The 27388-nt window shown below is 43.6% G+C and overlaps 1 protein-coding gene across 2 annotated transcripts in view; it reads right to left on the bottom strand.

Annotated features, from left to right (window-relative positions):
* The window catches only part of LOC146856657 (lactoperoxidase-like), a 1363087-nt gene that overhangs the window by 391372 nt on the left and 944327 nt on the right, over positions 1-27388 (bottom strand). For both annotated transcript variants that reach the window (XM_085654837.1, XM_085654836.1), the window contains exon 11: positions 16811-17063. In XM_085654837.1, coding sequence (XP_085510963.1) covers positions 16811-17063 — 253 coding nt within the window. The remainder of the gene's footprint in view (positions 1-16810; positions 17064-27388) is intronic.

Raw genomic sequence — 27388 nt, 5'->3', positions numbered from 1 at the left:
ATCTATACACGCCCACCCGCCTCCCCGGCTACCTGTATCCGTTCCAGTCTATCTTATTTAGATACAACACACATGGGTTTCTTACTGTTATCACTACGCTCCATCTTTTCCCTGCTGGCGAAAAACAATCTGACGATGGAGCCGAAGCCCATGCGCAGTACGGACCGAAGGAGGAGTCACCCAACTCGTGACTTCCAAAGACTGTCCAAGAAGAAAAACAAACTGCAAACATCCGGGCCCAACACCAGATGGCGATCTATGCAAAAGTGTATAGATCTGCAGCTCTACATGCCAAGAACAGATGCATACTGGTAAGTAGCATATTCCTTATCCTTTATCAGCTAGGAGTAAGAATAAACTTATCCAACACTCACAAGCTAGTTAAATTTTATTCAATCCACACCACTCCCCCCTCACTGCACTACACATAGTCTTTACTATTCAGTGCTCCTACGTAACTGTCGCAAGTTGCAGCACGCCCCAAGCAGTAGATGCTTGGGATGGCCCCAATGATGAAGCATGTCACCTAGGGGAAACATTTGGTGAGTGAGGGGACTCAAGAAAGGTATTTCCTTTTCTTTGAATTTTGGTGCGTTTGACTCATTGAGTTGACCCTTCCATTTCCCTACTAACTGGTTCACTGATCCACGATCTCAAATCTTTTTTTGTCTTACATGTACCTAGGAGGACGAACCTAGTTAGATCCTCCTCTCCCCTCCTTTTGTTTTTTGTTCCTGAGACTTCAGCAGGAGGCAAGCTCTATCTCAAGCCCTTAGTGTTCCTTCACAAGTTTATTTGAAAAGCACCAAATTCCTTTCTCCTTTCTTTGGCAGTCAGGCAACCACTGCAGGCCAATCCCCCAAACAGCACTCAGCTAGGGATAGTCTCTTCCTCAGTTTCTCTGGTTCCTCTCCTCAGCAAAGGTTCTTCTTGTTTCCCAAAGTGATCTAAAGTTCTGGGGTCTGGGTCCCCCCTTTTATACTCATTTTCTCTTTGTTCTCTGAAGGCAGAGAGGCCTTTGCCTAGTCCAAACCAGTTCTGGTCAGTCCTGGAGCACTTTGTTGACAAGACTCCTTCTTTCCTTTCACAGTGCAGGCTAGGGACATCAGACGCACCACAGGAGGTGGAGCTAGCATTGTGGAGGGAAGGCACAGCCCTATTCAGGTCCCAGGTGCAACTTCTCCCACCCATCTACATGCAGATCTCTCTATTCAGCCCTGTGCTGACTTATCCTGTCTCCTGGAATCCCCCAGCTCCTGTCACTCAAACTCCAGACAAGTAATACACAACCTAGCAGAGGAAGGCTTGGATAGTTAGGCAAGAAAATACCTGCTTTCTCAAAGTGGTATTTTCAAACACAGAATGTTAAAACCAACTTCACTAAAATATGTATTTTATCATTCAGGCATACTAAACTCAAATTTCTACCATGTTCCCTGAGTCAGTTAGAATTACAGGATGCTATAATCAAATGGCCCGTTCTGGACTATGGGGAACAGGTAGCCTTGCATTAGTGAAAAACGAAAATGGCTGTAATTCACTATCAGGACATGCCACAAACACCAGGGCATGTCCTACCTTATACTTACAATGCACCCTAGGCCTACCCACACAAGTGAGATACCATATTATCGGGAAGACTTTGAGAAATGCTGGATCGGTGGAAGTTTGTGGCTCCTCACAGATTCCAGAACTTTCCATCATAGAAATGTGAGGATTTTTTATTTTTTACAAACTTTGAGGTTTGCAAGGCATTCTCGGTAACATAACCTAGTGAGAGCCACACAAGTTATCCCATCCTGGATTTCCCTGGATGCCTAGTTTTAAAAACATTATAGTTTTGTTAAGTTTCCCTCAGTGCCGGCTGAGCTAGCGTCCAAAATCCACAGCTAGGCACATTGCAAAAAAGGGGTCAGTTTTCACTGGAAATATATGATGTGTCCATGTTGCGTTTCTGGGCCGTTTCCTGTTACAGGCAATAGGCCTACCCACACAAGTGAGGTACCATTTTTATCGGGAGACATAGGGGAACACAGAAGTAGAACAAGTTTTATTACAAATTGAATTTCTTTGCATTTTTGCTTTCCAAATGTAAGACAATTTGTAAAAATTAAGTAATTTAGAAAAATGACCTCTAATTCACATGCTTATATGGGTATCCACAATTTTGGAGATGTGCAAATAACAACTGCTTCTAAACTCTATATTTTGTTCCCATTTTGGAAATATATAGGTTTCCTTGGGGCATATATTGTCACTCTTTATATTTTACCAAATGAATTGCCATATACCCGGTACACAATGAAAAACCAGCTCAGTTACTTGCTCTGGGTTGCTCAGGTTCTTGGTGAACCTACAAGTCGTAAAGAACCCCGCAACCATAAGGGTCCAGCAGACGTAACGGTATATTGCTTTAAAAAATCTGCCATACTTAGAAGAAGTTACAGGTGAAAACGCTGTCACAAATGGCTGTTTTTTTCACCTTAATTCCAATATATTTTATTTTTAACTGTTAGTTTCTATAAAACACATTGCAGGACCTACACAAATAACCCCTTGTTGAATTCAGAATTTTGATTACTTTTCATAAATGTATACCTTCCCGGGATCCATTATTGCTTTCACACCCATTTCTACCACTAACTGGAATGAGATTGAAAGCACAAAAAATAGCAAAAATAGGCTATGTCCCAGTAAAATACCAAAACTGTGTAAAAAAAAGTTGGCTTTCTGTCAAAGTCTGACTATCCCTGAAAATCTGAGAAGATGGTGATTTCAGCACCACAAACCCTTTGTTGGTACAATTTTAAGGGGAAAAAACGAGATGCTTTCTTCTGCAGCACTTTTTTCCCATTTGAAAAAACATAATAATAATTTATCTGTATTTTGGGTAATTTCTGGGGCCCCTTCAGGGAATCCACAAACCCTGGATATATTTAGAATCCTCAGGGTGTTGGAATAAAAGGACGCAAATTTGACATGGATACCTTATGTGGACAAAAAGTTACAGGGGCCTAAGTTTGAACTACCCCAAATTGCCAAAAAAAGGCTTAGCACGGGGGAAAAGGCATAGCAGCGAAGGGGTTATACAACAATACAGTATTTACATCCACACATTGTACACACTTGAAATGGCCTATGATAGAGGCTAATCCCTACTGTGAATGAATTCAAGGAAGTTTTAAGTGGACAGGGTAAGGTAGCTCTCCTTTAGATTAGTACCTCTCTTTAATGAAGAGAGTGGTATTTCCTTGCTATACAAATGGTCTGCAATTCCAATGCTTTAAGTACAAACTGAACAGAATGCATTGACACAGATAATGCAATCAAGGTTGTTGTCTCATTTGCAATGTTCAAATAATTCATCCCTTGGGTTATACCAGACCCTCTTTCTTGCTTGTTTTACTAACCGTCTAGGATAGTCCCTTTCAATTAGTCTCTCAATAAGAGTATTTATTCTCTAAAATAATCCAACCTCATGGTACAATTTGGGCAAATATGCAAAAGTGATCAACAAAGTAGATTATCCCTCAAATTCCTAGGATGGCTGCTGGTGTCTTGTAATAGGTAATTTCTCTCGGTCAGTTTTCTGTAGAGTGACGTACATTTTCTATTATCCTCTACTTTCACCCATAGATCTAAAAATGGAATGGCTCTTGTAGGAGAGTAGGATCTGCACTTATGTTGCCCCCACTTTTTTTTCTGATGTATACACTGGTTTCTGGCTATAGTCTGGCTGGGTCCCTGCTAATCAGGGCCCCAGTCTCTCTGTTCTCTCTAAACGACTTGGTGTGCATATTAGATGCACTAGTGATTGGATACTGTGGTACCTTATGAGCCCCTAGTATATGGTACCTTAGGTACCTAGGGCATACGCACTTCACAGGCCTACCAGGGGCTGCAGCATGTATTATGCCACCCCTGGGAAGCATTCTCAATCTGACACCACAGGCCTGCTACTGCAGCCTGTGTGAGGTAGTGTTAGCAATTAAATAACAATTAATTAAATAACAATTAAATAAATAAAACGAATTTCGTAGCGTGCGCTGCATCGCATTTTGCGATGCAGCGCGCGCTACGAAATTCGTTTTGTTTGTTTAATTGTTTACTTACCTGCAATTATCCATATTCCGGTTCTTAGAACCCGCCACCCTGCCCCTCCCCCGCCTCGCCTTACCGCCCCACGTAACTCCCGCCACGGGCCGCGGCTGGTGAATACTAGTCCTTTACTGCAGCCACTACCGTACATCTAGTCTTCTGTTTTTAAATGTGTTTCACACTCACTAATACCGCATGGAGACTTACACTTGGCTCCTCTGTTGCAACTAGTATGTTTCATAATCACACCTATGTAGGAAGAGAGATTTTGTTTGTTATATACGTGCGGGATAGTACCATGTTCTCTACGCTGACCTGTGTCTTGGTTACCTTATTTTTCTCTTAGGTTACCATTGACACATGGAGAGATCGTTTCCCATAGTAATATACGTGGCAGGTAACAAATGCACCCACCACACTGTGTAGATAGTTGACATTTCAATAGGTCCTGAAGAATTGCCAAGGATCACTAGGACCGCAAGGCATGAAACATGTTGACCACCATAGATGAGCATAGCTAAGCTGAACCCTGACGTCAGCAAGCTGCCACTCTGTTTTTGTTTTCAACCATATGGATAGCCATCCCCAATAGTCTTATTTTGGACTATCCAACTTGTTTTAATCACCTACACACACTTACATCTACACCACTAGACCCCTCACACGCACTGCACCATACCAGGAACAGAAGATCTCCGCTAAAGAGCCCCTTTATGGGTGCCCGTCGGGTATTGCAGCGCCGACCTGACGAGGAGCAGGTCCATATGATGAAGCATGACACCTAGCTTGCTTGGAGTGTGAGGACCCTAGTTCCAACTAGAGGAACTCCTCTCCTCTCATACACGGTCTCTTTGACACTTACACTCTCTCCCTCTACCCTGAGGAATTGCATACTCTTCATTTTTGGACAATGTCTGGCCTGCAACATGTGGAATGACACTGAACCCACACTGGTGAGCAGAGCCCGCTTCCCCGCTCTGAATGAAGTCTGGGGAAGCTGCAGTGATGGATGACCCTCCTGTCCAGAGCTCGGGCTGATTAAGGGGAAGGCGGCTTTGAAGAAGGGCCAGGGGCCCATCTGAAGCTCTGCTCTCCGGGAAGACGCTGACCATGCAGAGGCTGTGCAAGGCAGTGTTTCCGACCCCAACCATTATGACCCTGAGCCCCTTGGCTCGGCCCCGATAATGACATCGTAAGACCAGCCGCCCTTGCGCAGACAGTGAAATACAGACATTCTGCCTAGCGGAATAAACCTAGATCTGGTGTTAACAGTTTGTGCTGACGCCTCCTGCAGCAACAAATCCTTACAGGAGCAAGTGGGTTGGATTCACAAGGGAGCCCTGCTATAGAGACTGGCCTGGACACAACCCTGTAGACTCAACATAGGTTGTATCAGACGTGCCAACCCTCAAAGAGTGAACTGGTGCAAGGGGCAAACGTTCTATGGGTAAAGACAGAAGCCCCTCAGCCCAAATGAAGATAGGCAAATTCTCATCATTCGAACATGGTTGAAGCCCTGGCAGAGGGAATGCTGACTCGGTCAGTGAAATCCCCCAACTTGAAGGCCATTGTGCAGGCAATTCAGGCCTCAAGAGAGTTTGAGGAGATAAAAATAGGTGAGGTACGTGTGGATGTGACTCTACTCCGGCAAGACCTACGCAAGGATTTCAACCAGGTTGTGGAGACTAAGGACCAGGTCTCCACCCTTAGAGATGAAGTGATCCAACGTCTCTAAACAACTTCTCTCAACTTAACAACTTGAGGTAGAATCAGAAGATGCAGAAAATAGGCCAGGCACAATAATTTTTGTTTTGTGGGCTTCCCAGAAGGGATAGAAGCCACAGAACCTGAGAAACTTCTAGAACCCTAGCTGAAATCCTGGACCCCATAATGTCTGCTCTCCACGTGGTTCTTGATCTAATAGGCCCACAAATCACTAGCACTGAAAACTCCACTGGGCATTCCACCATGCCCAATGATCACCTGCATCCTCAACTTCTGAGATCAAGATCTAATACTTCCCAAAGCAAGAAAAATCAGTGACCTCACATTCCAATCTATATGTATCGTGATCTTTCCTGACTCCACTAAAATATTCCATCAAATATGTAAAACATTTGACATAGTCAAGCAGAAAATTAGAGCAATTACCTTCAACTATATGCCGCTGTTCACAGCAACCCTCAAGGTGATTCAGAATCCTCAGATCTGCTTATTCGACATCCCAGACCATGCCTGAAATTGGGCAGGGAAAAAAATGCTCTCCACCGGATCCCCGGCTCAGACCATAAAATACAAGAACAGTGAGGTACACTGCGGCCAAATTTACCGCACCCACCCTCACGACGGAAGACAAGATGGCTTGTCCCAGCGATACCCGGACTGCTCCGAAACAGACGTGGGGCCAACATAAGAGCACAGCCCTTAGAATCCCTAGCTCATGAGACCCCTGTGGATAAGGGGCAAAGACCTAAGCTGACAACCTTCAACATGGAGTCGAATGATGCATAACCAGGTCTGATACTCACTGAACAGGGATAACTGTCTGGCATGGGGCTTGTTCAGGGATTCTGCTCAGGAACAGACCTATGCCTGAGACCATAGAACATCAGTATGTAGGGGACTGAGTCCCCATACCACATCAGTGTCAATGAGCCTGAGTCCAACTAGCTATAGTGCCTTATTTGCCCTCCTAACCTTTCCAGAGAGACAAGTGATTTGGCACCCTAGAACACAATACTCTTGACCCTCTCAGCAATCGCGGTAACAGGACACACCCTTTCGTTCTCTGACACATACTTGTACACAATAAGATAAAAAAGAGAAACTAAGGGAGTGTACAATGTTTATTTAAACTGTCGTGCTCTAAGATTCAATTATCGTGCCACAATTATTAAACTGAAACGTGTCAAAAATGTCGTCAAAATTGTTAATAAACCATATACAATAAAGAACCCTGTCATGTTATCTGAGTGATCTGCCTAAACCCTGCTCAACTACCATAGCTAAGCAGTTATAGATTAAAGGTCTCTGTGTTCGGTGGCGGACGCTGTACCTTAGCATACATAGGTGCATGTTCTACATCTTGGATGACGCAGAGCTGTTGTCTTAGGACCTTCGCTCGGTGAGTCTGTTTTTAAAATCCCTATCCTCAGTTATATGACAAGATATGTGTATTCAAAACAGCAGCTGCGTTCTTTTAATATGTCTAGGTGCTAGTGTCTGACCAGAGAAAACAACAAGGGGCAATGTTGTTTGACCTTGCCTAGGCTGTTCAGACAAAATCCCAGGAAAGGAATAAAATGGGAAAACGTGCTGGTTCTATGTGCAAATACAATATGGCACAAAAGCAAGTGTGCTATTTAGTAACATGTGCAAAACAAAAGTGCCCCAGAATGTGCATAATTGGGCTAACATAGGGAAAACGACAATGGGAGAAACACACAACATGGCCACATAGACACTGCCTCAGCCCCTGATGACTTCTCAGGCCGCGCAACCGCACTGCTGCAATAGACACCCCTTTTATGGACACCTCACCATCAAAGTCCTGTTCGAGCAACTATGTTGGTTGGTTCCAAGGGTTGTTGTTTGAAGGCAAGAGATGCTTCTGGGAGGGAAGTATGGGGTGTGGGGACTTAGTTGAAAAGAGTTTAATTTTTTGTTTGTTGTTTAGTACACTGGCCAGTTCCAGGCAGCATCCATCCCACTACATGATTTGGATGGCTGGCCCATCGCCAGCTCCTGGCCCGAAAAATGAGAGCCCCCAAGAGTGCACTGACAAAACATTTCCAACTGACATAGCTTTCAACTCCCCAAAACACCAGGACTATTTTCATGGTACTCTCATGGAATGTTAATGGCCTTCTGGATTGCATTAAAGAACAGCCATCCTCTGCTATGCAAAGAGAAAGCTACGGGCAGTCCGTATGCATCAGGAGACCTACTCCTGGGCACCAGATGCCCCTTCTTCAGCCGCAATTGATACAACAGTGTATTTCAGGCCGATGTATAGATAATGATGTAGGCAGGACATAGTATGTGAACATGGAACTATGGGGGAGAATGTTGTGATATGCAACGGGAGCCTGTACTGGAGGAGAGCTGCTGTTGCTTAATGGTAGTTGAACATGTGCTGGGAGCATCTATGTTAATAAACTAATTGGAAAAGGAAATCTGCCTCACAGAATTCTTACATAGAGTGGCGACGAGCTGAGGAAATGAGCACTGGGCAGTTTTTAGATGCTTTCACCTCTGGAATACATCAGAAGTGCAAGAACCCATCCTAGAGGAGGGTAAGAATATTCTTCTGTTAATCAGCCTGTTTGGGAAAGGAACAGCACATGAGCATGGAGACTCCATGAGTTTAACTGTCTCATTAACTCCTAATTTAAGGAACTGCAGTGCGATTTAAAAGTTTCGACTTTATGGGCCTGACAAGCACTTATTTTACGCTTTAAGTGACGGATTGCTGGCGCTTAAATGAACTTATTGCTGGAATTTTATCAGCAAATCCACTTGCGAGGTGCATCTTTTAAACCTATTACTGTTGCCTTCAGTGCATGTATTCAGCGCGTGTGTTGAAAGGCTGGGATCTGGCCCGCCCGTGGGACGAGCACAGCCAAGAAGCTACAGACTGAAGCAGCAGTAGCACACGCTCTGCAAGAGCCTTCTTTAACACAAGGGTTTGGTTCCACGAGTGCAGTGTTTGTTCCCACACGCACGTCTTATTCAAAACTGAAGCGGCAGCATGCGCCCCACAGAAGCCTTCTTTGGCAAATTCTTCAACGACATAAAATAATTAAATAAACTTTAAACAATCTACAGCAAATCAGTGACAATACAATCATTCACACAAGAGTAAGAATTTGACTCATTAAAAAGAAGTATAACACTGTTTGAAAAGAATATCCCACCTGAGTGTGCCTGAATCTCCATTGTGGGAGTGTCTACCCCAGGGAACTAATATAGTAAAAGGACTCTCCTTAAAAAGACAACTGTAAGCCCTGCACTAGAACGGCTAACTTCTTATGTCCATGTGTGATCCAGTCATGCCTGGTTGAAGACTAGAAGTTTGCAAGTATAACGTTAATTGCCTAACAATGTTTATGACATGTTGCTACAAATGTTGAATTTGCAATTTATCATTAAGGTGAATATTGTAATGAAACGCCGTAAGGTCATTTTCCAGGGGACAAAACACAGATGAGGGCATTGATACTTATGTCGCAGCCTTGAGGCCGGGGATTTTCATTGACATGTCAATTGGAGAACCTGTGTGACCTTCTAACTAGGGATCAAATTGTAAGGTGTACCAAAGGCAAGAGGATGAGAGGGAAATTATTACCAAGGGATCCCACTCCAGAAGAGGCTATCCAAGTACTTAAAGGGATGGAACAAGCGGCAAAGTGATTGAAAGAAATGGATACGTCCACAAAAGTGATCAAGGACTTGAATAAAGAACGTGTTCCAGTCCAGGTCCAGTACGGTCTTCAAAGAAAGAAGTGAAGAAAATCAATCTGGATGCCAACATGAAAATAGACATTAAAGTTAGGGAGATACAATGCTATCATTGCGGAGCGCCAGATCATATTGCTTCCAGCTCAAAATGTGCAGGCAGAAGTTCTGTATGTTGTAATTGAGGCAAAAAGGGGCGCTTTGCCAAGGTCTGTATAGTGAAATCAATACCAGCAAGGGTAAAATAAGTAAACAATGTGTGCAAAAACATCAGGGAGGTGGTTTTAACCATTCAGGAGGAGCAGTTCCAAGAAAAATCTCATAGTATCTCTGGCTTAAACGCTTGGAAGTGAGGAAGGTAAAAAAGAGAGTGTTAGTAAGCTGGAAAAGCCACATTGTGCCATATGTTTGGATGATCTGTAACTAAAGGTGTTGGTGGACTCTAGCAGCGTGTACAACTTGATATCTAAAGAAGCCTTGCATGAACAGCATTCTGAAGGATTGAAGGGCTGGTCTAATCCTGACACAATAGCAGTGGAGTATGGTGGTAAGAAGTTAAAAATTATTGCCATGAAATAGATGACCATTGGGTTTGAGAAAGAGATGGTGTGTGGCTGTGCCTCTATGACAGACTTTAATTCATACTTTTTAGGTTGGAGGCACCAAAAGGATTTGGGTATGGTTTTAAATCCTAATGCAGAGAAGCCTGTCATGTCAATTACTAAAATACTACGACAAACCTCAATGAATCAAGTCAGTGGGTATGAAGAATCTATTGTGGAATAATATCCTTGTGTGTTCAACGACAAGCTAGGGATGCTCAATGGTTGCTCGCACACTTATTTTTAAAGAAGAGAACAATTCCTGTTGTGCATAAGGTAGGAACGTGCTGCACTTGATGAAAATATCTTTGCAACAGGTAACAAAATTTAATCGAACCCATAGAATTGTCAGAGTGGTTCAAACCAATAGTGCTTACTCCTAAGGATGGGGGAAAATCAGGCTATGCATAGACTTACGAGACCTACCCGAAATATATGGGTCGACAGACAACCGCTTCCAAACATTTCTGAATTGAAGAATGTTCAGCGTGGTAGATATGTTCGCAGCATACCATCAGATAAAACTGCACAAAGACTTTAGACATCTTACATCTTTTGTAAATCCTCTTGGAGCTTTCACCATTTGAGGAAGCCATTTGGCCTGGCATCCGCTTCGGCTGTGTTTCAAAGGGGGATGAAGCAGATGTTTGGTGCTATGGAGGACGAATGGTGCTTCCAAGATGATGTTTGATTGCTGGGAGGATTAATTGCATCATGATAAGTTGTTTGAAGAGGTTATGGAACGATTTGACAAACATGGTTTAACAGTCAGGAGGGACACATTCCAATTGAGAAAGAGATGAGTCATTTATTTAGGCCATATGATATTAGATGGGATTCAACAAAAGAAAAGCAGAGTTCAAGGCATAAGTGCACGTCGTGTTCAAAGAACAAGGACCAATTCAAGTCATTCCTGGGCTTAGCGAAATACTGCTCAAAGTTCGTAAAGAATTTCACTGAGATGTTTGAGGCTTTGAGGACAATGAAAAGGGATGTTATATTTAATTGGAGAGATGAGTGTGAAAGATCACTTGAGCAAATGATGGAAATGATTATGCAATCTCCTTCATTAGAACATTTTGAAGTGACAGCAAAAACCTACTTAACCACAGATGCTAGTGGTGTAGATGTGGGAGCAGTATTGACTCAGGTGGTGAGTGATCAGGAAAGGATTGTGGGTTGTGCCTCCCGGAGACTGCAGTGTGTAGAAAAGTCCTACTTCATAATTGAAAGAGAGGCCCTGGCGTGTTGCTGGGGGATTAAGGACTGTAAATTCTTTTTGTGGGGTTTGCCATTTAAGATTAGGACCGCCCCTAAGCCTTTAGAACACTTACTCAAGGGTGGTAGAGGCTTAGAGGGGGATGTGAAAAAGGTGCACCAAAACCATAGTCTCAGAGAATGGTGTGCAATTTGTGTCCCGGAGATTAAAGGTTTTATGGAAAAATGGGGTACTCTGCATAAAATGGTGGCCTTATTCAGGCTGCAGGCAAACGGTATAGTTGAGAGAATAAATCGTATGATAATGGAGAACTTACAATTGTTACGGGCCAACCGCTTATCCTGGAGGAAGGAGTTGAGGAAGCTGATGTGGGCCTTCAGAACTGCGCCCCATTCAATGATAGGAATTTCAACCTTCGTCTCTCTTAAAGGGAGAGAACCGGGCAGGAAAGAAATTCCTGGTGGTTGGTTGACAAGGACCGAGTATGGGCTGACCATAAAGCAATCAAGCAAGGAGTTACTGGAAGGCAGAGAGGCATGCAGGAATGTTATATTGAGAAAAAAGTGGTGAAAGAGATGTTTGGAAGCGGGTGAAAAGGGGTGGAATAGTGAATAAAGGGGAGAATAAATGTTGACGATCATTCAAAGTCACCAGAGTGAAACGAATTGTGGTTGTGCTGGAGATGGCTCAATGTGGAGCAAAGTGAAAGGGATGAAATATGTCTTAACCCAATATTCTGCATGACTGCAGATTTCAAAATATGTCTAAATCCAACATTCTGTATGATTTGCAGGTTTCTACATTTTTGTAAGATTTATTGTCACGCAATGTTTTGATGTTTAGACACCTGTATAATGTTCAAGTAGTTAAGATAAAGTTTTGCTTATTTTACTTTCTTCATTTGTTTTCTTGTTTCTTTTGTAAAAGGAAGAGATATGTATAGATGATGATATAAGCAGGACCTACAATGTGAGCATGGAACTATGGGGGAGAATATTGTGACGTGGAAAGGTAGCCAGAACTGGAGGAGAGCTACTGCTGCTTAATGGTAGCTGAACATTTGTTGGGAGAGTCTTTGTCAATAAACTAATTGGAAAAGTAAACCTGCCTTTCAAAATTCTTAAAGGCAGCTTCTCCTGAGGCTCAAGAGGTGTCCCAATACTCCACCAGACCTTCCCATTAGCAGTAACCGCAACAAATCCTGACCCACGAGGCCAATACATGGGAGTGGAGGAGACTTTCGAAGTATTCCAATATACCTATCTCAGCAGCTACATCCCACCCCGTCACTCAAGACAGAACTGGAGGCCTGCAGTGTGGTTACCCTTGGCTTCTCCCACAGGATCATAATCATTAAGGGCAACTTCAGCGCAGTCTCTGACCCTGAAAACGACTCCACAGGAGCGTCTCACCACACCAATTGCACCAATTAGGTGCATCTACAATCCTGACTTTCTGGCTGACCTTACTGGGTCTTTGCAATGTGTCGAGATAAATGCACCCGCATGACAGGGACTACACACAGAAATCAGCAACACACAAGATTCTCCCACATCAACATGATGCTTTTCTACACCAAGGATGCACAATGCAAATTTACAGCTGAGATCCTCCCGCGGGGCATATCGGATCCCTCTCCAGTTCTTCTCCAAATAGGGTCTCCTTGTATGCCCCGTTAGCCTATGTGCCATCTCAACACCTGGTACTTAACAGACTCACAATTCTGTGACTTCTTGGAGGCAAAGATCCGCACATACTTCGACATCATTCAAAGCTCAGTCTCTTCAGTGGGCACACTGTGGGCAGCCTATAAAGCTACATTAAGGGGCATAGTCAACCCCTACATCCACTGTAAGGAATGGGGAAAATAAGCTCAAATGGAAGATCAGAAGCCTGAATCCTCCAGCTTGAAAGGTGATGCTCAACCACCCCCCTCCCAGCTCTCCAGAGACAGCTGGAACTCGACAAGGCTTTGCTTTGACAACTGTCCCTTTATGAAGCCGCCAGTGTTGGCAGGCCTCCCTTTGACAGGTCTATAATTTTTAAGACAATTCTAATAAACTAATATATTTGGGTGGATATGGGGGACATGGCATCCAGGGTGGTCCCCAAGAACTTAGACTGCAGTGGAGAGGGGTGCTATACAGCCACCACCATTGCGCACATGTTTGCGGAATAATATTGAGCCCTATAAACTCCCCGCTTGCGAGCTCAGACATAATACTCTAAACATATTCTGGTGGACATTCCCCTCTCAGCGATCTCTCCACCCCAACAGACTGACGTCGACACTCACTTTACACTGAAAGAATTCGGAGAGGCTCTAACCAATATGAACGTGGGCAAGACACCAGCCCGATGGATATCCCATTGAATACTATAGCATATTCTGCTAATTACCCCCAGATTACTTGAACTATACCTAGAAGCGGAGGCCAAAGGAGCATTCTCCGTGGACCTAGACCTCACCACCTAGTAGTCACCCGAAAACCAGGACTGCCTGCGGAACATTGTTCCGCATATAGACTTATCATCATCATATACTCCTTTATTTGGGCTTCACCATATAAGGTACAAGATAAAACATTCGGTCAAGAATACAATCAAAACATTCAGTTTAATTATCAAAAAGCAATCTATATGTCCTAAAATATATAAATTCATTTTTAAAATTATTTTTAATAATTGCAATCCAGCAACACAGACCTTTTTATGTTTCCAATTCTATCGGAAAAAATGGATATAAAGCTAAAAAAAGAACAAGAAGTCCCAAACGCCTGGAAGGGTGGCCTTAAGCTTCACAAAGTAAAAATGTGCACCACCGTAATCTTTACTTTTTATTTAATACATTCATCCTGGTATATCATATTGTCAACAAGTAACTCGCAATTAAGAACACAACACAGTCTCTAGTATTGGTTTTACATGCCCTAAGAGCTGTATGATGATCCGTAAAACCGAGGAGTCTGCAAAGAGGGACAATCCAATGTAAGTGTTGCTTTGCATAAGCCTTGCAGAAGAGCACATGCTCAATATTCTCAACTGCCTGGCAGCTCATTGGCCATAGATGTGATGTTTCTCCCTTTTTAATCCAGGCATGAGTAAAAGAAGCCAAAGGTAATATACCTAGTCTGATTTTACATAAAGTGCACGTACAGTAGGGTTAGTAACCACATTTAGGTAAGGTTTATAATCTGGTACACACTTAAACAACAGAAAGGAATCTACCAAGGTGCATGGAGTAGCTTCAGAGATTTTGGCTCCTAGAACAAAATTCTAAAAAGACGTTTGTAGCTTGTCTCAAGCATCTTGGGGTAATACAGAGGGCTGCAACCAAAAATCCTTCAAGCGCCTTTTGAATAGCCAGGTTTTTATGTGTACAGTCAGGAAATCTTCCCAAAAGAGAGACCACCTAATATGACTCTAATGCAGTCCCTACATGGTCCCAAGTCCTTATTCATCCAAAGCCTTAGCCAATACTGAATGGGTCTCAATGTAGCAATATCAGCGATTGATCTAAGTGTAGGTCAAATCTAAATGGGAGCATAGGGGCACTAGTAGGGAGTCTCAGCAGAGTCTTTATAAAACCATTTTCGGCTTTTCTGGGAGTGCCTAGATTACAGTGCCCCAATTTGCAAATCTTATGATAGACCCTGCTCTTTGTTTTAAAATCAAAAATGTTTCTCTATCTGGGCTTCCCATCCGTGGGAATCTTCCATTCTCGCACCCAAATAGTCAAACTCATTTACTTTATCCAGTGCCTTCGTACTCTTGTTTTTTTTCTGGGCACCAAAAATCATATATTTTGTTCTGTTGCTGTTGATTTCCAAACAATGCTATTTACTAAAAATATTAAATTTGTCCAGAAGAGTAGATAGACCCCGTGGCATTTTCAACAACAATAAAGTGTCTGCAAAAAGAAGACACAGTATTTTGTTATCCTTCGCCTTAGGGGACTCATTTTCAAAAGTTTCGCAGTCCAGGGTACTGATGTTAATCAGCAACCCGTCAACATTGAGGCGTTACTTGCCCGCTCAGAACTTTCCCCCTTTCATGGGTGACCGCACCGGGATGCTACTCTTCTGCACCCTATCACAGCTTGCCCCGCGGATAACTCATCAACTACTACTTTTCTCCAGAAAAATGTCCAAGTCTAAAGGCAAACCTTTCACTGTGGAGAATCTGGTTCCCTTATCCGATTCACGCCCATTCGCGTCAACTGTATTTTTTTACTTTGACATGGTCTAGCAAAACCAGACAACCACGGTTGGGGCTTTGTGAGTTTTATCTCTACATTTAATTCAACCTTTAAAAATTAATTATCTTCCTTTCAGCTGATTGGATTTTTGTTGTTTTGCTGTCACTGTATTTATTACAATATCCTCTATTTTTAGAAATTGGTTTTGGATTTTTCTTCTTTTATGTTTTTACTTTATTACTGTTTGAGAACTAAATAAATACTTTACACATTACCTCTAACTTAAGCTTGACAGCTTTGTGCCAAGGTTAAGCACAGGTAGTGACATTAGTGGTTCACCCTGACCAGTTTTGCTACTATTCTTTCAAGTGGATTCTCACCCACAAGGAGGATAACACATGCCCCTGCAGTCACTGCAAGGAAGGGGGGGCACCCAAGCCTTCAAAGGGGCCCCATCCAGCCCAATTTCCATTAATATCTGTGAGATATGTGAGACTCATGGGCCCCTCAGCACATTCTGCAGGGGGTCCCCAACATTTTGCATTATGCCACTTCTCACCCCCTTCAACAATTAATCAAATTTCTAACAAAAACGTAATTCAGCTATACAACGAGACTACACAAGGTATGTCTGAATTTATTGTATTGTAATCGCATTTATATATCATTTACAACCCCCAACGAGACATTGACGTTCTTTATGGTCTAAGCACACTACTCTGGAACCCAAGGTTAGTAGTGAGCCCAGTGTTATTGGTTATTAGGATTAATCTTGTTTTCTCAAGGAAACCATTCCATGCATTAACTCCAGTTTCTTTGTGGTAGAATAATAGGAGTTACACATGATCATTAGTGGGGCTATAAGTATTTATGCAGATGGTAGCGGGATGAACTGAAAGGCTAGAGGAGATTAGGTGTTGTTAGGTGGCCCAGATATTGTTGCAATAGGCTGTGATTCGTGTAATGCAGTTTGGGCAATCTTCAGAAATACAATAATGAAGAATAAGCAGAAAGGCATGCAACTGTGACTAGACGATATTCAGAGAGAAGAAAATTAGAAGTGTGACTAGATCCCCAAATAAGAACAACAAAGGATTGGGCAAACGTCAATTTAGCTTGCAGTACATTTTAGAATATCAGAGCTTACTAGATTAGTCCTGTCAAACTCAGATCCCAGATGAGTGACTAAAGGTCAGAGTGCATGGAATAAGTAGAAGGCCTTTCTCATTTCTTTACCTTTCTTCACTGCCATCCAGGTGGCAAAAAGGGTCTTGTGAAAGCGGGTTACCGAATCCAGCTCAACAGGCTTGTAGTCACTATCCAGTTGATAGACCAGAGGGGGAATTGTTGTATGTGGGGCCCGAAAGGCCACAGAAAAAACATTAGCAATCCTAGGGTCCTCCAGCTCGTTGCACTTGTGGTAGTCAGGCAGGTGTTTCGAGTAGCTCTCTCCAAGGATAATCGGAAGGTAGTCCCTGTAGGTGACTTGCTAAAAAACACAAAAAACAGATTCTGTTTTTCAGCTGTTCCATTGGTACAAAATATATAAATATCTAGGGGGCTGCCCTAGTGGCCCCAAAATACCTGGACAAAATACAAGTAAACAAAAGTGTGGCATATTGTGGGAAAAATATCGTACATTAGTAATTACCACAATGAATTCTTAAATTAGTCACTGGTGTATATGTCCGATTTCAAATTACATAGTTTATTTCACTTATTTGCTGTGTGACAGTCTTCACTCCTGGTAATGGTACCTGGAGTGTGTCTTTAAAATTAACATTTAAACCTACAAATACACACAACATAAAAAAGTGAAGTCAGATTAATCTCCGAATTTTTATACAATAACATAAACGTGACAACTAGAAAATCATTTTGGTCTTCCAGTTGATTTGGGTGACATGGCTGCGTTCCTTATTTAATAGGAAGTCTACATAGGAGATGGTCCTTTAAGTGATATCACATGGAGGACAATTCAGTCCTCAATTTCTTTAGTACATGTCCAGATTGTGATTTTGTAGATTTAAGGTTGGGTGACACCTCCAAAGAAGATGTCAATGAGAACATGTCCATGCACTTCGGCCATTGTAACTTTGGGCCTCCTCAGGACATTGGAAGATAGAGGTACCTAAAGCTAGGATAATATATACAATATAAAACTACTTGAAGGTACTGGGACTTTTTTATGTGCACCTTGCGATAAAAACCATGCAGAGTCGAATAAAGTCAATTTTACAGAAAATTCTCCAAGTCGTTTGTGTTATGAGGGCCAATTTGACTGCAAGCTGGTAATCTTGTCTATTAGCGCCCCTACCGCCTGGTTCAGGAAGGGCAGTATAGGTGTGCTGGTTTTAGGTCTGGGCCAGGGCTTTTTATCACCCCCCCCCACCCCCCGGGTGTTTTCACCCTTCTTTTCCCCATACTAAGGAGTGTCCACCAAAGTTCAAAGGTCAAGCTGACAAAATGTAAGAGGTGTGTAACCAGCAAACCGGGAAGCCCCAAAGTCTCAAGATAGACCCCAACAACGTGCTCACTCACCGGCTCCCAGAGCATCTCAGATTACCAGCGCAGAAATAGAGCTGGAGGCTAATCGCCAGGTCATAACTCAGACCAGGGGTGAGGCTGGCCCTACCCAGATATTGGCCGAAGAATTTATAATGGTCAGGATGGTGGGATGGCTAGGTCGAACTCATAAATCATTTGTGGGTGATTGTATTATAGTGAATTTTAATAATCCTACACGTGCTGGCCTGACCCTTTATGCACTAGGGAGTAAAGGTGTTCCAACGGATCGAATATACATTCTCCCCTTGGGCTTTTTCTACCCGTCCATAAACCCTGATGCCCCGGTCAGGAAAGACTGGCACGTGCTTCAGGTAAAGCTGCGCTGTGAGCTAGCTAATCCTCCGGGCCCCATTGTCACTTTCATCTTACAATTTAACAACCGCTTTATTCCTTTGAGTGAGCTGGAAGATCTCTACTGACTGGACCCTTTGCCCCCCACTGGCATACAAATTTCTGTTACCTCGAATCAGGAACTAATTACCAGGAAACAAGACTCCATCACAGCCCTTAGCTGGAACATTACCAGGGTACACAGAAAGCTCACAGATACAGGGTGGTTGTGTATATTAAAGAGTTATGACCTTATCTGTCTACAGGAAACGTGGAACACTGAGGGTTGTCTACATCTTGATGGTTTCTCCTCGTTTTTTATCCCAGCAATCCGCTCCTCTAGTGGACGGGCTAAGGGTGGTCCTATAACCTTAGTAAGACTGGAGTAGAGGTTTTAAAGTCCAACTCCATGACCTCCCAGGGTACCCATCTTAACATTCCCCAATAAGCGAAAATGCTTCTCATTAACTTTTATAACGTTGTCACATCTAGAGATGAGTCAGACGCTATCGCCAGTCTTGAAGCACTTATTTATGACTTTTACCATACAGAACCACCTTTTACCTTAATTAGGGTGCCGGGGATTTTAATTTGCATCCTTGTCAGTCATGTAGAACGTTAACGATCAGAGATTGTGGGTTGGATGTACAATCATGTTATTTTGAGAGTTGCAAATTGTGATAAATTGCGAGTCGCAATTTGCGACTCGCCAAATAACATGTACAACTGTGTCAGAGACACTGTGTGCGATTCTCAATGGGGTCACAAATTGCGTGCCTCATCAATATTCATGAGACACTCGCAATTTGCGACCCCTTTAAGAATGGCTGACCTTCCCAGGTAAGTTGGCCTGCTGGGCTCAGCAGACCTCCATGTCTGAGGCTGCTTTTAAATTTTATTTAAGGGCAGGTAGTGGGTGGTCCCTGGGACAAATGCCTGCCCTTAAAAAATACTTTCAGAGCCAGTCACAAAGGGGGAAGGGTCCCCTGGGACAATCATACATGGCATTTGGGGTCGCTATTAGGAAGGGAATGCCCCTTTCTAATAGCGAGTCGCAAATCCAATTTAGCGTGTCGTAAATAAATTGCGACTCACTAAATGGGGTTGTACATCGCCCAGTAGGTTGGAAACCTGTTTGCGCATGCAGAAACGGGTCGTACATCTGGCCCTCTGACTCCAAAGGTTTATTCAAACCACAGGCACATTTTAAACACTCTCGCCTAGGTGAAGCCACGAATAGCCTTTCTTCTGTGTTTAACTTAATGAATTTAATGGATAGCATTCAGGATCCCCAAAATGAGAGAACGCCCACAATCAAGGGGGGGGGAGAGACACAGCACAGTTATTGATTACATTCTTGTTTCTAGCTGATTTTTCCCTGCACTTCTAGATTTTAAGGTCTTAAGCCATCACTTGAGCATTGAGCATTGTTTGACCATTAACAGCTCTATGCCACTGGGACAATAAATCATCAGGACCAATATCCCAATATAAAGAAGCCTTGATCTCGACAGATCAGGGTCAAAAGTTGAGGTGGGCCACTATTGTTCCAGGGTTTTTCGTTCAACAGCGGATTTCCTCATGTCAAACGGATCTCTTTATATGTCTGTCTAAAGATGAACCATCACACAGCATCTGGTGTCTTTTTTTAACATCTGTAGGTTTAATAAATCTGTGCTTTGTAAAACAGCCAAACCCCGGGGAACCAATGCCGAAAAATGGTTTGACAACCGGTGCTCCAAAACCCACAAGGTCCTTTGGAACCTTCTGCAGCCAAAGCCACATTGCCAAGCAGGGGTCAGGAAGGCCAGGGCTGCGTTTAGAATGGCCTCCAAGGAACGTAAGGCCCAACTTAAAGAGGAGTCATGGGAAAAGTTACTAACTGCCAGTAGGCAATGCGACAGCTCTATCTTTTGGGGCATAGTTCATTCTCCTCTTTTTAGCAATGACCATCTTTCCAACCAGGCCTGTACCATCCCTCCCCAGGCCTAGGTCGACCATTTTGCGGCTATTTATAGCCTAGATAAGAAGCCGGACCCACTAAAAGGCCAACAGACAGACGACAACGTTATTTTTACTTTACCTGAGGTCAAAGCAGCTATCTCTCAATTACTATCTAATAAGGGCCTGACGAGGTGCCAGGGGACCTTTTCAAAAATTGTACTGACCTATGGGCACCGCTACTGACACTACATCTAAAGGCCGCAGCCGCTGACCCTCTCCCGCCAACCTGGTCACATTCGATAATAGTTCCAATTTTTAAAAAGGGCAATAGATCGGACCCAGCAGGCTTCAGGTCATCTCCCTTATAGACTCAGAGGTGAAAATCATTGGCAAGATGTAGTATACTGCTCAGCCAGGATGTGTTTATATTAGAATGTTGAAGTTTAGAATGTTGGTATGATTTAGTCAGTTGCTGAATGGGCTGAGCAAATACAGACCGCTCCTGGTGGGGCTCATCTATCATACAACTTGATACCTAATAAACCTACATGAAAACTACCAAGAATGGACCTCTTCTTATAACATTACATTTGGCGACGAGGATGGGATATGCAACATTACACAAGATTATATTAAACCGCCTAGCGGATTGGGCCGAGGATAGAGGCTTTTTAACTGACTTACAATATGGGTTTCGTCCCGGTCGGGGGACCATAGAGCAAACTCTTAACCTTTATTTATTAACATGTAAATACACTAAGGTTAAAAAGGGAGAAGTTCATCTGGCCTTCATGGACCTCAGCTTTGCCTTTGACAGAGTTAACTGCTCCAAGCTTTGGTCCATAAAGGAACAGATGGAAGTGGACCGAGTTTTAATAAGATTCCTGTCTGATTTGCACACTGACCTTTCAGCCAGAGTCAGGTTTGGCCCTAGTGAGAAGTGCACTGAGCATTTTAAAATGTGGTGCGGGGTACGACAAGGATATATTTTAGCCCCTTTTTTATTAATTCTTTATATCAATCACAAAGAGCAAGCTCAGTCAGCACCAGGTATTAACGTTCCTAAAGCAGCAGGCAGTCCCATACCTGCCTGGCTCTATGTGGATTATACTGTTTTAATTGCCCGTACAGCCAAAAGCTTAAAAAAACTTCTTATCCTTTTTATTAACTTTATGAGCAGCATTGACCTTTGGACGAACTTTTCCAAGTCAAAGGTTATGAAATTTTGCCACCCTAACACTAAAACGATGAAACATGTAGTCGAAGGTGAACATATTAGTCAGGTAGAAAACTTCAAGTATTTGGGGATTTTATTACATTCGGAGCTGAAGTGGCACTCTCTCATATCGCAGAATGTTTTGTCTTTTAATAGAGTGACATTCAGCATTAAAGATTCTTCCCGTCGGCTTGGACACACTCACATCCAATCGGTCCTGGAAATTTACAGGGCCAAGTGCATCTCCTTAGTAAGCGACGGTAGTGGAATATGGGGATATGAATGGGTTGCCCCTCTCCAAGTAGCTGAAAATAAATTTTTAAGAGGTCGATTATGGGTCCCCCAAAGTGTTCCCTCTGAAATAATCCATGAGGAGCTAGGCTTAGACTTTCTCATTGACAAGCTATGCCTTAGTCCCTTAAAGCTCTGGAATTCGATCTGGTTAAAGGAAGAACTCCGTTTTAGCAGATTAACTCTGCAGGATTGTTTAAAATTGGAAAACCCTCTCTGATCCCATGGCTGGTGTTAGAAATACCGGTCTCTAGTTGGCAGAGGTAGGTACCTTTGACCAAGTAGGAGCCCTTGCTTCTAGTCAGGGTAAGGGGGCTACACTCCTTTAATAACCCCTGCTCACCCCCTTAGTAGCTTGGCACGAGCAGGCAGGCTTATCTCAGGGGCAGTGTGTAAAGCATTTGTGAAGACTACTGCCACCCCCACACATAGGGCTTATGTTGCCGAGCACTCCTGCCACCCCCACCCATAGGGGAACTGTTGCCCATCACCACTGCCACCCCCACCCATAGGGGACCTGTTGCCCATCACTCCTGCCACCCCCACACATAGGGGACCTGTTGCCCATCACCACTGCCACCCCCGCTCATAGGGCTTATGTTGCCCGTCAGTCCTGCCACCCCCACCCATAGGGGACCTGTTGCCCATCACTACTGCCATCCCCACAAATAGGGCTTATGTTGCCCAGCACTCCTGCCACCCCGACCCATAGGGGACCTGTTGCCCATCACCACTGCCACCCCCACCCATAGGGGACCTGTTGCCCATCACTCCTGCCACCCCCACACATAGGGAACCTGTTGCCCATCACCACTGCCACCCCCGCGCTCATAGGGCTTATGTTGCCCATCACTCCTGTCACCCCCACCCATAGGGGACCTGTTGCCCATCACTACTGCCACCCCCACTCATAGTGCTTATGTTGCCCAGCACTACTGCCACCCCCACTCATAGGGGACCTGTTGCCCAGCACTACTGCCACCCCCCCCCATAGGGGACCTGTTGCCCATCACCACTGCCACCCCCACTCATAGGGCTTATGTTGCCCATCAGTCCCACCACCCCCACCCATAGGAGACCTGTTGCCCATCACTCCTGCCACCCCCACCCATAGGGGGCCTGTTGCCCATCACCACTGCCACCCCCACTCATAGGGCTTATGTTGCCCATCACCCCTGCCACCCCCACCCATAGGGAACCTGTTGCCCATCACTACTGCCACCCCCACTCATAGGGCTTATGTTGCCCATCACTCCTGCCACCCCCACCCATAGGGCTTATGTTGCCCAGCACTCCTGCCACCCCCACTCATAGGGGACCTGTTGGCCATCACTCCTTCCACCCCCACCCATAGGGGACCTGTTGCCCATCACTCCTGCCACTCTCACCCATAGGGGACATGTTGCCCATCACCACTGCCACCCCCACTCATAAGGCTTATGTTGCCCATCACTCCTGCCACCCCCACCCATAGGAGACCTGTTGCCCATCACTCCTGCCACCCCCAACAATAGGGGACTTGTTGCCCATCACCACTGCCACCCCCACTCATTGGGCTTATGTTGCCCATCACTACTGTCACCCCCACACATAGGGCTTATGTTGCCCAGCACTACTGCCACCCCCACCCATAGGGCTTATGCTGGTAAGTGTCATCATGGTCAAAGCTGTAAATGCCAAACAGCATGTATGATTCCTGGTCCCAACACATGAAACACTTTTGTGGCAAGGTAGTGGTTGTGTCCCATACCCACAGAGATGTGGTGAGGCTATCAGTGCTGTGAAACACTAACATACTCTCGGCCATGTGTAGACAAGCACCACCCATGGGGGCTGACATTGCATACAGTGTACAATGACACAAAAGCAGAAGTGACCATCACAAAGCATACACACATCTCGAAAATAGACACACAAATCAAAACATCCTGTGTAGACTGTAGGTGTCAGGTCACAAACTCCCATTCCATGGCAGCAATGGGACCTAACAACCAGGATGAATGTGCAGAATGATGTGATATGACTCACAGGGACAGCAGGGAAAATCACAAAAACAACAACCAGACAATGGCCCACAACAGTAATACCAATGCACTGCTGCAGATGCACAAACACAAACAGGCAACCTCACAATGCACATCTGACACAACATGTGTGTGTGTGTCTCAGTATCCACAGGCAACTACACAACACATGAGGGGGGCTGAACCACAATGACACAGATGCCTTTCCAGTTGGAGTGCGTGCGTCACTGAGGGTCTGAAGCCAGAAGGATCCTGTCTTCTCCCAACATCAGACCCAGAGAAAAATACATAATCGCAATCCTCTCCGAAAGTAAACACCACAAGAGCAATTTTACGTGCTCTAATTTCGGGGCTTACTTCCAAGCTAAACATCAGTGATTCTCTTCGCCTTATGGCTAAACCAGCTGCAAATTATTAAAACAAAGTGAAACTTTAATTTTGAATTTTATCACATCTTCAAGCAGGATTTTGGGCTTGCACTAGCCCAATCGATCAAGTCTTACATTTTTCTATGTTATATTGGAAGACAGTACAACTGGAAAAGGGGAGCCTCTATGCTGCCTTTATTGATTTAAGGGCAGCTTTTGACCTTGTTCCTCGCACTTCCCTGTGGCTGGTTTTGCACAACCTGGGAATGCCGTGTGCCCTTCTAACCATGGTCATGAGACTTCATGAGCATAACTATGCCCAAATAAGGTGGGGCTCTCCCGGAAATGTTACCAGCCAATTTCCAGTAGAGAGAGGGGTACGTCAGGGATGTGTCCTAGCTCCCACCCTGTTCTCATTGTACATTAATGACATAGCAAAGTTATTGATCAAAGCTAATGTAGATGCCCCAATTTTAGCTGATGTTAAAGTACCCATTTTAATGTTTGTAGATGTCACCCTAATTGTTTCCAAGACCTCAAGTGGGTTACAGAGAGCATTAGGTATCTTCAAAGAATTTTGCACTGCTCGAGGCCTTGAAGTAAATGTGCAAAAATCCAAATTTATGCCTTTTAATCCACACAAATCCTTCAAGGGCAAACTCTTTTTGAACAACCTACCGCTTGATTAAGTGAGGGCTTTTAACTATCTGGGTATAAATGTCCAGTATGACTTACACTGGAATCAACAGATAGAGTTGGCAACACTTAAACATCGCCAACAGACTGGCGCCCTATGTTCCGAGTTTGCGAAATCATATACCAAGCCAATTGCTCCAGTTCTTCAAGTCTATGATGCGAAGGTGGTTAGTTCTGCCCTTTACGGTGCCGAGATCTGGGGCTTTGAGAACTTAACAAAAATGTCTGCATCGGAGAATAAGTTCTTACGTAATCTCATTAACCTACCCCAGAGTACCCCTACATGCCCCCTCTTCTATGATCTAGGAATTAAGCCTATTAATCACATTGCAAAATTGCGCCCAGTGTTATATTGGAGGCGCCTGTGGCTAACCCCCGAACTAAGAACATATGCCACAGGTATTATGGATATAATAAAACATGATACCTTCCATAAAATTAAATGGCTAATCGGCATTAGGGGTATTCTTGGTGAATTGGGAATGGAAGGATTATGGGAGGACCCTCTTAACGCTAGTTTTCCCTCTAAGAAAACCATTAAGGATCAATATTGGGAGATGGTAGTATCTCAAATATTCAGGGCAAGTGCCCCACTTTCACTTACAGGGAGGTTTTTAGACCAAAAAGATGAAATTGGCCTTGAAGCTCACTGGGACGATATAACCAAGCCACTTGATAGAAAGTTATATTTCCAATTTAGGATTGGAAGTTTGCCCATCAGAGCATTTACATCAAGATGGTCTCAAGGTGGGATGGCTACTTGTCCTAGTTGCTTGACATCCTTGGAATCAGTTGCTCACATTTTGTTTGAGTGCCCCGCATATTCTGTTCCGCGCAGGGTTTGGTTGAAACCCATGTGCAAATTACTTGGCACTAGGAGTAGTGTGTTAGCAACTAGAATTATTTGTACTTGTACCACCCCTCTTGTCTACATATCAGTGGCAAAGTTTCTTGGTTGGTCTTGGGCAATAAGGAGAAAAATGATTAGTGGTTGATCCTTTTAAATATTTTAACATGTTTTATGTTTATTATGGAAAAATGTTCTTATTCGTATTATATATTTGTGAAGATTTTATCTTGGGTATGAACTTTTTATACTTTTTGTGAATATTGTGCTTTTATGACAAATGTCGAATAAAGCCTGTTTGAATTGAATTGAATTGAATTTTGAATGTTGTTATGGGAAATACGTTTCTTATGTCCTTAAACCGCTTGCCCCTAAAGAAAAACAAGCACTTGCAGTGCAATACGTCTCACATTTGCAAGAGTTTGATCTATTGCCTTTTATTTATGTGTTTATAAAACCTGCAAGTGGTGAGTAAACATATAAATAAAAGGCATTATCATTTACAATGCCAATAGCTCAAACTCTCGCAAATGAGAAGCCTATTGCACTGTAAGTGCTTGTTATAACATTGGAGACAGCCCCACACTACACTGTTCAGGAATTGCATGTTCTGAGCTTACTGTCCATTTGATCTCCAATCACATAAGGACAGTAGTGTCCGTGTGCGCAACTTCACAAGTGCCATGTAAAAGTGGTCCAAATATAAAGCACAAACCATTTAAATGTGTTTGGCAACAAAGGACAATACTTTGTACATGATAATAAAGCGCTGCCTTGGGTCATAAGCAGTGCAATCGTTACACAGATCAGTGGCCAAGGTGACTAGTGATGAACGAGACAGTCCAGTAATCCTGCAAGTCTGTTACTTATAGGGCCACCATGATTATGCAGCAAGGGCTGACTACATTTTGTGGCAGGACTGACTAATTTATGTGGCAAGAAAAGGCAAATTATGCAGCACAATACAGCACATTTTGTGACGGTATAACTAGTTTGCCAAGGCGGAGTTATGATATGGGTAAATGACAAAGGTTTTGCCTCTTTAGCATCAGTTTAATACTTTAATACAGCAGCAAAAATATGACCAAATAATCTTTACAAGGGTCCTACCACTACGAGGCACACATGTGGCAGCGTTTTCTTAACTTTGGATCTGCTTGAGAAGAAACTCTTTTTTTGTTAACATCTGCAAACTATGCAAAAAATAATGGATTATGTGGCAAATGCAGCAAATTTATAATTCTTTGGTAATTCCTTATTCTAGATCCGCTAAGCAGGGCTGCAGCTGCTTCTTTGGTCCCAATGGTAATTCCTCATTCTAAGTACTCTAGACAGTGCTGGTAGCAGCTTCTTGTAAGGCCTCATAAACAAGCGCCATAGTCATTTACAGCACCAACAGCTCTAACTTTGACAAATGTGATGCCTATTGCATTGCAAATGCTTGTTTTGTGGTATGTTCCTAGACGATGGTGGTACATTTAGAAGTAATTTCCTTGAATTGGGGTTGTCCGTTTTCATTTAGAGTGGCAA

The sequence above is a fragment of the Triturus cristatus genome, chromosome 4_1 (genome assembly GCF_964204655.1).
Source record: "Triturus cristatus chromosome 4_1, aTriCri1.1, whole genome shotgun sequence".
Lineage (NCBI taxonomy): Eukaryota > Metazoa > Chordata > Amphibia > Caudata > Salamandridae > Triturus > Triturus cristatus.
This window is presented reverse-complemented; position numbering and strand designations above follow the sequence as displayed.